The 13,592-nt window shown below is 47.1% G+C and overlaps 1 protein-coding gene across 1 annotated transcript in view; it reads left to right on the top strand.

Annotated features, from left to right (window-relative positions):
* The window catches only part of nwd1 (NACHT and WD repeat domain containing 1), a 57,169-nt gene that overhangs the window by 26,342 nt on the left and 17,235 nt on the right, over window positions 1–13,592 (top strand). The window contains exons 11-15 of the mRNA XM_052030667.1: window positions 2,879–3,064; window positions 6,689–6,816; window positions 9,086–9,280; window positions 10,896–11,168; window positions 13,229–13,319. Of these exons, the coding sequence (XP_051886627.1) occupies window positions 2,879–3,064; window positions 6,689–6,816; window positions 9,086–9,280; window positions 10,896–11,168; window positions 13,229–13,319 (873 nt within the window). The remainder of the gene's footprint in view (window positions 1–2,878; window positions 3,065–6,688; window positions 6,817–9,085; window positions 9,281–10,895; window positions 11,169–13,228; window positions 13,320–13,592) is intronic.

Genomic DNA, 13,592 nt, shown 5'->3' with positions numbered 1-13,592 from the left:
CCCCCGTGCCCTCCCAACTTTCTCACCCTCCTCCTCAATCCCGTTACCCTCCCAATCCCTTTCCCCTCCCCTCCCCAATATGTCACAATAACTGATCGAATGTTACCGTTTGCTATTCCCTTGTTAAAAACCTCCTGGAAACTTCTGGAAAACATTCCCAACGAGTGCCTGGATTTTGGTTTGCTCTGAACTTGGTGCTGGGAGTTTAACCCCTGCCTATTTGTGGCAGTGCAGGTCAGCCAAGGTCCTAGATCGCGCTCAGTGTGAAAATAATTAAACGCATCTTAAATGTGCAGCGGTGCCTTTAACATCTGAATGCACAGGTCCTGATCATTCTCGTTCACCTACTGACCTACCCTGTGTTAGTTAACATCAGGCCTCCAGCCTTTATAGACCTGTCCCCACCAAGCCAGTAAGTGCAAGGAGTACTCTGCAGAAAGAGGGATCATTCCCCACCCCCTCCCCACTGCTTTTCGGATTTTGAGCTCAACCCTTGGAGGATGATGGGCAGGCAGGAGGGGTTCCAGGGCACTCCAGAGCAGAGGTACAGTGCAAATGGCCAGAGGTGGCCACAGAGATCACCTCCCAGCTGAGTCTCAGGACTAGGGAGGAACAGCGAAGAAAAATGACAGTGGTCCTTTGCACGGCCTTCAGACACAACCCTACTCACACTGGAAGTCTCACACGGAAAGCTTATCTCCCTCTGGCACCCTCCCAACACACATCGCTCAAACACTCCAACAATCTCGGCCGTCCCATAACAACACTCTGATGTCACCGTGCCTTTTCCGGAATAAATTTTCCCACAACAGGGAGCCAGAGCAACAAACTGGTGGGGGTCCTTCCAGTCGCAAGGGCTGACCAGGTTGGAGGGGGTCCTCTTCCTTCCAACCTTCAGGCCAGAGCTGCTCCCGGAGCTGGGAATGTGATAGATAGACTGAGTGTGGACCTCCGCCGTGTCTCCTCCCTTAATGTGCCGAGCGTTCGGTGCATACACGGTGAGCCTGACAGCACCCCGCACCGTCACTATGCTTCTCCCTTTGGAGGTGACACCAGCCCACCCATTATGCCCCCACCCCAGTCCCAACACCGCGGCACCATGTCGCAGAGGGGGACCCAGCTTCAGTGCACCTGAAGGCATCAGCTCAGGTACTGGCACTGCCCGAGCTGGGACAGAGGTGTGCATTTCAGGTGAGGCTGCAGTCAGCTCATAGGAACCGAGAAGCAAGGAGACCAGCTCCTATGGGCGGCCCATTGGCACAGCTGGTAGAGCTGCTACCTCACAGCGCCAGGAGACCCGGGTTCAACCCTGGCCGGTGCCGTCTGTGTGGAGTTTGCACGCTCCCCCCCCCCGTGACCGCGTGGGTTTCCTCCGGGTGCTCCGATTTCCTCCCACAACGTGCAGGTTGCTATGTTAATTGGCCGCTGTAAGTTGCCCCTCGTGCGCAGGTGAGGGGTAGAATCTGGGGGCAGTTGATGGGAATGTAGGGAGAATAAAATGGGATTGGTGTAAGAGGTGCTGGATGGTCGGCATGGGCCGAGGTGTTTGTTTCCCTGCTGATGATCCTACGGCTCCTTAGTATTGGTTTATTATTGTCACTTGTACTGAGGTACAGTGAAAAACTTGTCTTACAAACCGATCGTACAGGTCAATTCATTACACAGTGCAGTTACATTGGGTTAGTACAGAGTGCCTTGATGTAGTACAGGGTAAAAACAATAACAGTACAGAGTAAAGTGTCACAGCTACAGAGAAAGTGCAGTGCAAAAAGGTGCAAGGTCACAACAGGAGTAGACTACTTGGCCCTCATACTGCTTCACTATTTTATAAGATCATTATTGATCTGATTGTAACCTCATCTCCATGTTCCCATCTATCCATGCTAACTTTTCGCCATCCTTGCTTTATTATGACTGTATTTACCTCTGCCTTAAAAGTATTCAAAGACTCTGTTTCCACTGCCCTTCAGGGAAGAGAGTTCCAAAAACTCAGCACCCTCTGAGAGAGAGAAAACAAAATGCCTTGCTTCTGTCTTAAGTGGGCCACTCCTTATTTTTAAATATTGACTCCTGACTCCTGGAAATATCCTCTTCACGTCCACCCTGTCCAGACGCCTCAGGATCTTACATGGTTCAATCAAGTCTCCTCTCACTCTTCCAAACCCCAGCAGCTACACTGCTAACCTGCTCAACCTTCCCTCATTAGATAGCCCTCTCATCCCAAGTAACAGTCTAGGAAACTTCTTTGAGTTGTTCCAATGCATTCACATTCCTTCCTTAAATAAGGACACCATTACCGTACATAGTGCTCCAGATGTGGTCTCACTAGGGTCCAATACAACTGAAGCACAACCTGCCCGCTGAGATGAAATGTTTCAATAGAATGGGTAGCCTCCTTCATTGTTTCCTCTTCAGATGTTTGCTGTGAAATATGGGGACACTGTCAACCTGGACGGCATTTGGAAAGAGGGCTGCAAAGGTGGTTCAGGGTGTTTTGTGGTTTGCAGTCTTGTTATCGGAACTTATCCACCTGCTCAGTATACCACGGTGCTATGTCACACTGCTCGATGCAGCAACATTGATTTGCTGAAGTCAAGGAACAGCACAAAATCTCATTCCTCAAAATTCCTCTCAGTGTTGTAGCCAGAAGCTGATCAAATCGCACATCATTTTCCAATTTATTACCACCCTGGGCTGTGCCACCAGGATGCTGGAGCTATTGGGATTCTCAAGGTACAATCCCCATACCTGCACCACTCTGGCCCCTGGAATGTGTGCCTCACAAGAACCTCCTGGAAATTAATTAGCCCTGACAACAAAATAAAATTGTGGATAGAGGCTTTCCTTCATTGCTGCCTGCTGAGATTCTCCTCATCAGTATTTGCTCTGCCTCCCCACACCCCTGGCCCCACTGGAAGGTCTGAGGCCAAGCTGAGCTCTCCAGCTGATGAGACTGTGCTGGATACAGCAGATGACACTCCCAGAGTGGTGCAGACTCCGGGATTCATATCTCGAAAATCCCAGTGCCTCCAGTCTCCAATAGTTGTGTGGCGATCAGCCACACGTACTGGAGCAGTACATGCATCAGAAGCTAAGGAAGGAAGGGATATCTCCCAAGGTCCAGTCCTCCACAAAGGACAACAGCTGAAACAGGGGAGGCACAGCAGACTGCCTAAATATAGATGGGTGACACAGTCTGCCCAGATAGACACCATTAGCCATGGGAAAATCAAATGGAACATCAGAAGCCACAACTGAAATCTTTGTTAAACAATGGGAAGAACACATCTTTATTAAGGATGACAATATTTAAGATTACCCCCCCCATTTGTTCTCAACTACTTCCCAAAATGCTGATTCAAATTATTCACTAATTGCTAGTTTTTAAGGATATTGGAATCTTATTTCCAGGATTCAAAATTTGCACATAACTCACCACGTTAGCTTGAATTACACATATTCCATGTGGAATTTGTGTCTCCTTCCATCCAATAATGATCTAGATTTAAGAGAAGTTTGGATAGATACATGGATGAGAGAGGTATGGACTGCTATAGTCTGGGTGCAGATGGATGGGACCAGGCAGAAAACCAGGCCGGCATGGACTAGATGGGCCGAAGGGCCTGTTTCTGTGCTGTAGTGCTCTATGTCTATGACTAAATGTCTCCTCATGGTCAACTGTGAGGGGTGCATTCAGTGAGTGATAGTCTGTGCGATTTGCGTGGAACTCCTGGTTATGAAGGGAACTGGAAGCAGTGGATGATCCTTGGGCAGCTCCCAATCCTCACAGGTCCATATGTTTGCTCAGCACCCAAGGTGAAGGGGGGAGGGTGGCCTTTATCTTTAAGAGCACTAGAAATCTCCCTAAAGTCACAGCCATCGTGAGCGTATGGCAGTTGACTGGGCCAACCAGCCCAGTGAAGCTGACACTGGTGATCTTACAGACATGGGGGTAAGTTCGGTCCACAGGAGGTCACAGATCCCTCTCACCTGGAGTGCAGATCCCTGAGCATTCTTGAGGTACTTGGTTTGATCCTCCTCCTGCGAAGTCTGCCTACCTCTGGAGTTCCAACCTGTGCACAGCAGCCTCTGGGACCAACACGGAAACAGCCAAGGCAGAAAGTTATTGCGGAGAAATGAGAGTGCAGCTCATCAGAATTGTCAGCCTGGCCTTACAGCAAGCCCCAAAATTATCCTAGTGTATTCTGCAGTTGGTTGTAGAGCACGTGACACAGATGGGCGACTAATCTTCTCACCAGCGCAGCAACGACGCATCGATTTTCCCAGAGCAGAGAAAACACAAGCTCCTTTCAGCCCCATTGTTCCAAGTGAGTGTTGCTCATCAGGTTACGTCCCTCCGTCCTTATTCAATGCACCAAATGTGTGGGTGCATACTGCAGTTGCCACAGTGTGGTTGAGTTTTGCCGCTGACGCATCAAAAATATCAACATTCAATGGCAGGGTGCTACGCAATCCAATTTTCAGGCCATTGATGTGATTTAGTATCACGTCGAGGGTTATGGAGTCATTGCATTGTACAGCACACAAGTGGGCCCTTTGGCCCACAACATCCATGCCAACCATTTTGCCCACCTACACTAATCCCACTTGCCCGCATTAGTACCATATTCTTCTATGCCGTGCCTAATGTGTTTGTCAAAATGCCTAACCATAGTAATTCCATCACCTTCTCTCCAGATATCAACCTCACTCTGTGTAAAAAAAAATTACCCCTCAGATCATCTTTAAAACTCCTTCTTTTCACCTTAAACCTATGCCCCTTTTTTGATACTCCTACCATGGGAAAAGGATTCTTACTATCTACCCCGACTATGCATCTCATATTGTTATATGCTTCTATTAGGTCATCCCTAAGCCTCCTTCACTCCTAGGAAAAAAAGCCCAGCGGATCCTATCTCTCCCCATAACTGAAGTCATCCAGACCAAGCAACAGCCTTGTTATGGGTACAATTTGCAAGGATGCAAGGAGCAAATTGCACCCAAAATCTGCATTAAATTACATTGTTGAGATAACCAACACCTTCAAAGTTCAGTTTAAGTTTTCATTAACATTCATCTGCTTAACCACAGTTGTAAAATCTACCATGAAGTTGCGGAATAAAGCAAGAGAATGTAATATTGGAGAAACGTTGACCGCCTGCTTTTCTCCACGGATGCTGCCTGGCCTGCTGAGTTCCTCCAGCATTATCGTGTTTTTCAATAGAATGTAATAGTTTCTTTTTGTTTCCTTTCTCTTAAGAAATATTCCCTTGCATATTTGGAAGTGGTTACCTAGTACAGCTCAAAATAAGTCATCAATGTAAAATTATTCATTACAGGTTTCCAGTCCTCCACCTGTGTTTAAACTGATTCAAAATAACAGAAAATGACTTAAAAGAACTAATACTAAACTAGTTTGAGAAATGAATAACTGCAAATGCTAGAACTCCGAAATAAAAGAACAGAAAATAGCCAGCAGGTCAGGCAGCATTTGATGAAAGGTCACTGACCTAAAACACTAACTCAGTTCTTTTCTCCACAGATGCTGTCTGACCTGTTGAGTATCTCCAGGCATTTTCTGTTTTTATACCAAACCACTTGTTTCATCGGCATACACAAGTCTGTTCCTTATTTTTTGAAATTAAATCTTCAGAATTGTGCCAGTGTTGTGAGTATATAAGGATGCACACAAGTTAAAGAGCCTTCCCATATGGACGCAATCAGACTGCCTTTCCCAGGGATGGATGTCTTTGCACTGTCTTTTACTGAAACCTGTTCTCTTTCAGGGCCTCCAATCAGAAATATTTTTTCTGTCACACTTCAATTCTTTCTATAATAACTAATCTTTTCAAATCTAATCTAGTCTAAACCTCATTAAATCTTGGCCCTGTAGACGTTGATCATGTTACCACCTCTTTCCAAAGGGGTGGCACACTGGTGCAGCTAGTTCACTGCTCCAGTTCAATCCTGGCCTTGGGTCTTGTCTGTGTGGAGTTTGCACGTTCTGCCGGTGGCCGTGTGGCTTTCCTCTGGGTGCCCCAGTTTCCTTCCACATCCCAAGGACCTGCAGGTTGGTATGTTAATTGGCCACTGTAAATTCCCCTCTAGTGTGCAGGTGAATGATAGAATCTGAGGTGAGGGGGGAATGTGGAGAGAATAAAATGGGATCACCATAGGATTAGTCTAAATGGGTGCCTGATGGTCAGCACAGACTTGGTGGGCCGAAGGGCCTGTTTCATGCTGTGTCCTCTATCATCCTCTGGGCCCAGTGTAGTCTTCTAACATCTAGTCTCCTGTGATCTTCCTCAAATCTACCAACAGTGTGCATTAGGTAGGACGTAATGGGAAGCTGCCAGAGGAAGCCATAGAGGTGGGTACAGTTACAATGTTTAAAAGACATTTAGACTGGTACATGGATAGGAAAGGTTTAGAGGGATATGGGCCAAATGCAGGCAAAATGAAACTTGTTCAGGCAAACAACTTGGTTGGCGTGGACGAGTTGGGCCAAAGGGCCTGTTTCCCTGCTGTATAACTCTATGACCTCCAGACCACCATGGGAAAATCCTTCCTTAGCGTTTTCAGATGCACATGCCCTGAGGGACAATTGACCACCGCTGAGGGCCAATTCTACTTTTGTTGCAGGATCTCTAGGGTCCCTGTGTAGCCATTCACTCCATTGTGTTCACAGGTATCAGTGTGATGGAGCTAAGTATTGACTGCACGGTGCTGATGGCGGGTTCGCTGGATGGAATGATGATTGTATGGAATCTGCAGGACATTGAAATGATCCACACGATGACAGGTCACTCTGGTGAGGCAGAGCTCCTTCTAATGGTTTTATTGTGACCTTAAGTCAATTAAGAGCTAACAATTTATACTGGTTAGTACTGTCGGTTTACAAAATTGAAAGTTGGGGTCGATAGTGTAGGCTGTTTCATTTGAAAAGCTCAAGAGCCAGCCAAGCTTGGTAACGTTTTTAAGTGTGATAAGGTGCTAAAAATGCTTTGATGGGGCTAGCCTTGTGTTTGAGAAGCCGAGGGAAGGGAAGAAATTGGAGAGTGACCGAGGAGCACGATTCTGAAGCCATGGTCGAGCAGGAGACAAATAAAACTGCAGACACTGGAAATCTGAAAGAAAAACAGAAGATGTTGGAATAACTCAAGCCAGTCGAGCAGCATCTGTGGACAGAGAAACCAGTCAATGTTTCACGTCACGGACTTTTCCTCAGGACTAGAGGGAGAGTGGGAGAGCTGAGAGTTTTCAAAGCAGTGCTGGTGGAGGAGTGAGACGTGAGACAAAAGACTATATGGAGATTGGTCAAAACAGATTAGGTGATGATGGTGTGAGTACTGACCATTAGGGAAGCACTTTATACAAAACTATAATCCCTCCCACTCTCTCCCCAGTTCTGAAGGAGGATCCCCGAAAGGTTTATGAGGGGCACAGGTAGGATAGATAGTCGGAATCTTTTCTCCCAGGGCAGGGGAGTCTAGAACTAGAGGGCACAGGTTTAAGGTGAGAGGGGAGAGATTTAAGTGAGATCTGAGGGGTGAGTTTTTCCACACAGAGGGTGGTGGGTACGTGGAGCGAGCTGCCAGAGGAGATGGTGGAGGCAGAGACAATTCTAATGTTTAAAAGGCATTTGGACATGTACTTGGATAGGAAAGGAGTAGAGAGATACGTGCCTAATGCAGGCAGATTAGCACAGACAGGCTTCACAGTCAGCATGGGCGAGACAGGCCGAAGGGTCCATTTCTGTGCTGTACATCACTGTGATTCCATGACCTGAATCGTTGACTGGTTTCTCTTTCCGCAGAGGCTGCCTGAGTGGCTGAGTTCTTCCAGCATTTCTGTCTTTGTTTCATGGTAGAACGGGATGTTCTGGCAAGGAGAAAAGTTGACATGAAAGCGAAAACTGTTGCCAAGACCCATTGGTCACATGGTACAGTAATTCCATTGCACTTCCTTTGAGGCGAGGGTCAGGACACAGTATTAAAGGACGCTGCTCTAAGTCTAACCTCTCTGTCCTTAATCTCAAGCACTTGTGCAGACAAGAAGACCAGTGCCTAGAGGAAGGCACGGAGGATATAGATATGGTTGCAAGTGGCTGAGGAATCAGGCAACACACAAAAAGTGCTGGAGGAACTCAGCGGGTCAGGCAGCATCTACGGAGGGAAATAAACAGTCGACTTTTCAGGCCGAGACCCTTCATCAGGACTGGAAAGGAAGAGGGCAGAAGCCAGAATAAGAAGGTGGGGGGAGGGGGAGGACCATGAGCTGGCAGGTGATAGGTGAGTCCAGGTGATGGGTGAGTCCAGGAGAGAGAGGGAAGGGAGGTAGGTGGGGGGGGGTGGGAGGGGGAGAAGATGTAATAAGCTGAGGTGATAGGTAGAAGAGGCAAAGGGCTGAAGAAGAAGGAATCCGATAGGAGAGGGCAATGGACCATGGAATAAAGGATGGAGGAGGAGAGGAGAGGAGATGGGCAGGTCATCAAGGCAGGGGGAGGGAGCCACAGGAATGGGGGAAGACAAAGGAGTGGTGGGGGGGGGGAAGACGGAAGGAGAAAGGGTGGGGTTACCGGAAGTTCGAGATATCGATGTTGAGGCCATCAGGTTGGAGACTCCCAAGGCGGAATGTGACGTGTTGTTGGAGGTTCTGCCAGGGAGGGCCTCTCTCCTGCTTCCACCCATCCAAAAATTGGCCCAAAAAACCTGGTTAAACCCAGGGATTGGCCTGAGGTCTCCAGGATTTGGGAATTAATTTCCTGATTGCAAGGAAGCCAAGTGCACGTAAAAAATAGTCCTCTTTTTATTGTCTTCGGAACTTCTCTGGAAAAAATAAAGGAGATGAAAACCAAAGGCTGTTTGACAGTGTCAGGCCGGCCACAGAGTAAGTATCGCAACTATTGGCGAAAGTGTGGTGGACAGAACAGTAGGGAGCAGGAGGTCATCTGATGAAGCCTGCAAGGCTGAATATGGTGGGATATTGGGATAAAGTCCTGGGAATTCAGTATACCTTTAATGTGAGCTCTCCCCACTCCCACCCTCTCACTGATGGATGTGATCTATTATGTCTGATAGCTGAGGTACGGTGCATTAAAGTGATCCACAACAAGACCCAAGCTGTGTCAGGTTCATTTGACCATACGCTGCGTCTGTGGAATCTAGTGACTGGAAAAGAGATCTACTCAATCCCAGAAGATCACTCGGGCTATGAACACTTTGCATTACTCCAGGTGGATGAAGCAACTGGTGTGATCTACTCAGTCTCGGGTTCCCAGGTAGAAAATTTCTCAGAATGCTTTCTGCAAACAAGGTGACCATACATTGATTTACAATTCCCCATTTCAAAGGAGGAAAGAGAGATGGAGATGAGAGAGGGATTCCCCCTGTTCCCACCAAAAGTAAGGATGCCAATTGTGCTTCACTAAAATCAAAGATAAAACGTAGAACAGTACAGTACAGGAACAGGACCTTTGGCCCACCATGTTGTGCCAAACTAACTAAGCTAATGACATCTAACGCCTTCTGCCTACACAATGTCCATATCCCTCCATTCTCCACACATTCATGTGCCTATCGAAGAGCCTCTTAAACGCCTCTATTGTATCTGCCTCCACCACCACACCTGGCAGCGTATTCCAAGCACTCTATGTAAATAAAACTTGCCCCGCACATCTCCGTTGAACTTACCTATTCTCACCTTAAATGCATGCCTACTAGTATTAGACATTTCGACCCTGGGGAAAAGATATCGGCCGCCTACTCTGTCTATGCCTCTCATAATTTTATAAACTTCTATCAGGTCTCCCCTCGGCCTCTGCCACTCCAAAGAGAACAAGCCTAGTTTGTCCAAACTCTCCTTACGGCACCTGCCCTCTAATCCAGGCAGCATCCTGGTAAACCTCTTCTGCACCCTCTCCAAAGCCTCCACATCCTTCCTGTAGTGGGGCGACCAGAATTGCACACAATACTCCAAGTGCGGCCTAACCAACGTTTTATACAACTGCAACATCTCGTAAATAAGTCACTAAAATGTTACTGCGCAAAGTAAGAGCATATGGGTTTGGGGGCGTTATAATGTATGGATAGGGGAGTGGACTAAGTTTAACTAAGCAGGGTCCGTGTTCATTCCCATGGATTTAAAAGAATGGAGATGGGGGATGTACTGGGGGGACAACCAGAGTAAAAGGGAGCAATACTAACTGGGAACAGGGCATTGAAGGTGGAGGTGAGGATATGGTGGAGCGGATCAGGAGCTACAGAAATACCACAGTGAGCAGAGTGACAAAGGCTAGGCTGTTGGGAAGTGGAGGTATAAGTGAATTATTTTCCTGGGGCAAGACTCAGAAGGAAATGGCATTGGAGTGGGAAGGGAGATGTGGGTGCAGAATGAATGAGGCAGAGATCAGAGATTGCCTTATCATTGAGATGATGGGGTCACAGACAATGACCAAGGGTGAGTTAGACATCAAGGGGATTAGCAAGATGAGTCCTCAGTAAATTATTGAGAGTGAAACAGTGCGGCTGCTCATAAGGAGGCAGTACCGAGCTGGTGCTTTGGAGTATTTGATCATCCTCAAACTTAATTCACAATTGACACCCTTATCTCCAGCTGCTGAGGCCCTGGGCTCTGGAAATCCCATTCTAGACTGCTTATTTTTCCTTTAATATGCTCCTTAAAAAACCCACCTCTTCAATCAAGGTTTTGGTCATCTGATGTGGTGCTGTCTTTGTGATGGTTTCAGATTTGTCTGCTTTGTTAGAATACAGCTGGTTGCTTTTGCAGAGACTGAGGGGGAGACAGATCATTGTGTAACACATTTGCTGGTGGTGTCCTCTCTTACAGGTTTGAATGCTATTCGTTAACCTTCTTACAATGCTGATTGCTTTCAGATTAAGGGATGGTGCCTAGAAAACGGAGAACCTCTGTTCCAATTATCTGGTGGTAACCTGGACAGCACAACACACACAGCAGTGATGGGCTCCAACAACCTAATCCTGACCGTGTCTACTGGGGCCACACTCTGTGTGTGGGATCAAGTCAAGGGCACCTTACAGAACACTCACCATCTCCCTGGTCTAAGTACCTCAATACCAGTGTGCATCCTTCCATTGAGAAGCCAGGAGAAAGTAGCAGTGGGATTCAGCGATGGAGTCGTAGCAATGGTATGGGAATTAGCATTTGGGAAATATCCTGTTGGTCTGTACTCTTATCAGTACAGAGAATATCTAACTTACAGGACCCAGCCAGCACTTTGCAGAGCACAACTTCTCATGCCTATGTAATCTCTTCAGAGAAGTCTTCAGCATTAGTTCAAACCAAAGGTCTCCAGGTAAAGCTAGTGGTCAGCAGTGAAATGAATAGGATGAAACATTGTGCTGCATAGAATGATGGACAGCAAGTGCCCAAGCTTGCTCTGGCTTTAAAACGAGTTTATTGTGCAGGCAAACTGTCTGTTTATGGCCAAGCTTTGGTGAATCTCCACCTGTTCTGGGGTGGTCATTCCAGTTAACATCCACAGAGTGGGGAGTTATGACCATTAGCAAGTTAAATGCTACAGTATCTGTTGAAAGAGAGTAGCTTGGAACAAGGCAATGAATTTTGTACCTAAGGCAAAGTCCATTTCTGGAGATTTCCTCAGTATCTCCTCCAATGACGGGCACAACCTTGATAAAAGATTGGCTGATACCCAGATTATTACCACAGTTACGGCATCCAGTCAGGAGAAGCCCATTCGTAATCACCTGGTTGTCATCTTCCATGATGCTTCCCCCGGCTGGGTAACTTGGAATCAGGATCACAGGCTCAGAGTAAGTGGTGGGCCATTCAGGACTGAGACGAAGAGAAATTTCTTTCCCCTAGAGGTTGGGGAATCTTTGGAATTCTCTACACGAGAGGGATGCTGAGTCTCAGTCACAATTCAAGATTAAGATCAATAGATTTTTGATTTTATGGAAATCAAGGGATATTCAGTTAGTGCAGAAGGGTAGCACTGAGGTAAAAGATGAACCATGATCTAACTGAACGATGGAGCAGGGAATATGGAGCCAAATATCCTACTCCTGCTTCTATTTATTATTTTCTTCTGTTTTTATCCTTGTTAAGTATAAGCCAGTCTGTGTCTTGCAGCCAATGACCTGAAAATTTGGTTGGAAGAGGAATTTTCCATTTTAATATTGGCCCTTCCCAAACCACAACACTGAACCCAAGGAGGGATGCAGAACTACAGCCCCAGTTTAAACAGCCCTTGCATCCTATGAGGTGCCAGACTTCCAGCAAGCTGCGAGACGAGCTAGTCCCTGCACTGCCTGGACCTTCTGCTTCTTAAAAGTGTTGAAGAGCAGAGAGACCTTGGGGTGCAAGTGCATGATTCATTGAAAGTGGCTACACAGGTAGACAGGGTGGTTAAGAAGGCTTATGGAATGCTTGCATTTATTAATCGAGGTATTAAGTATAGGAGTCAACAAGTTATGACACATCTCTATTGAACTCTGCTTAGGCTGCATTTAGAGTATTGCGTGCACTTCTGGTCACCTCACTATAGGAAGGATGTCAAGGCTTTAGAGAGGGTGCAGAGGAGGTTTACAAGGATGCTGCCTGGATTAGAGGGCATGTACCATCAGGAGAGGCTGGACAAACTTGGGCTCTTTTCTCTGGAGTGGCAGAGGCTGAGGGGTGATCTGTTGGAAGTGTATAAGATTATGAGGGTCATAGACAGGGTGGACAAGCAATATCTTTTTCCCATTATTGAGCGATCCAATACCAGAGGGCATGCATTTAAGGTGAGAGGGATAGATTCAGCACAGACGTGAGGGGTACGTTTTTTACTGAGAGAATGGTGGATGCCTGGAGTGCGTTGCCTGATAGGGTGGTGGAGGCAAATTCATTGGGGGCTTTTAAGAGGGGCTTGGATGGGCACATGAATGAGAGGAAAATAGGCAGGAGGGAATAGCTATGTCGGCACAACATTGTGGGCCGAAGAGCCTGTTCTGCGCTGTACTGTACTGTTCTATGTTCTGTCAGACTACTGGGAAATATCCTTACTCAGAGGGGATCCTGGAAAAGGCTGTGGACAGAGCTGGCAATAGCCAGTCTGCTGCTGGGACTGGGAGACTGCCAGCAGAGAAGAGAGCAGAATGACCTTCCTTATTTTGTGATTCAATAAATTGCCCAATCTGATCTGGCTCAGTTCCAGTCCTGAGGAGTTCCCTTTTCCTCTTAACAGGTGTCTCTGGATGGGATTTATGTCACAGAGAAGGTCAACTTATCAATCTCCTTCCTGGTTATGTCAGAATGTGAGAAGTGGATGGTAGCAGGTAAGGGTGTTCAACTGAAGTTTTCAGACTTTGGTCTGCTCTTTCATCTCAGGCACTTTCCTCCACCCAGTGCTGGGGTTGTGAGACTCGCACTGCATTCTCCATTGCAAGTCTCCAGTCCTTAGTGCTCCTCAAACCTTCCTCTCTTGTTCCTCTCAGCTCCACATGTTGTCCATTCACAGTCACCCACTGGTCCCGTGAATTCCTGTTGACAATAATCCAGGTACAGAGACATTGGCTCCGCCAACTTCTTTCCATCTCAAGCCCTTCACC

The sequence above is a fragment of the Pristis pectinata genome, chromosome 15 (genome assembly GCF_009764475.1).
Source record: "Pristis pectinata isolate sPriPec2 chromosome 15, sPriPec2.1.pri, whole genome shotgun sequence".
Lineage (NCBI taxonomy): Eukaryota > Metazoa > Chordata > Chondrichthyes > Rhinopristiformes > Pristidae > Pristis > Pristis pectinata.
The sequence above is the reverse complement of the archived record's forward strand: the minus strand, read 5'-3'. Positions and strand labels throughout refer to the sequence as shown.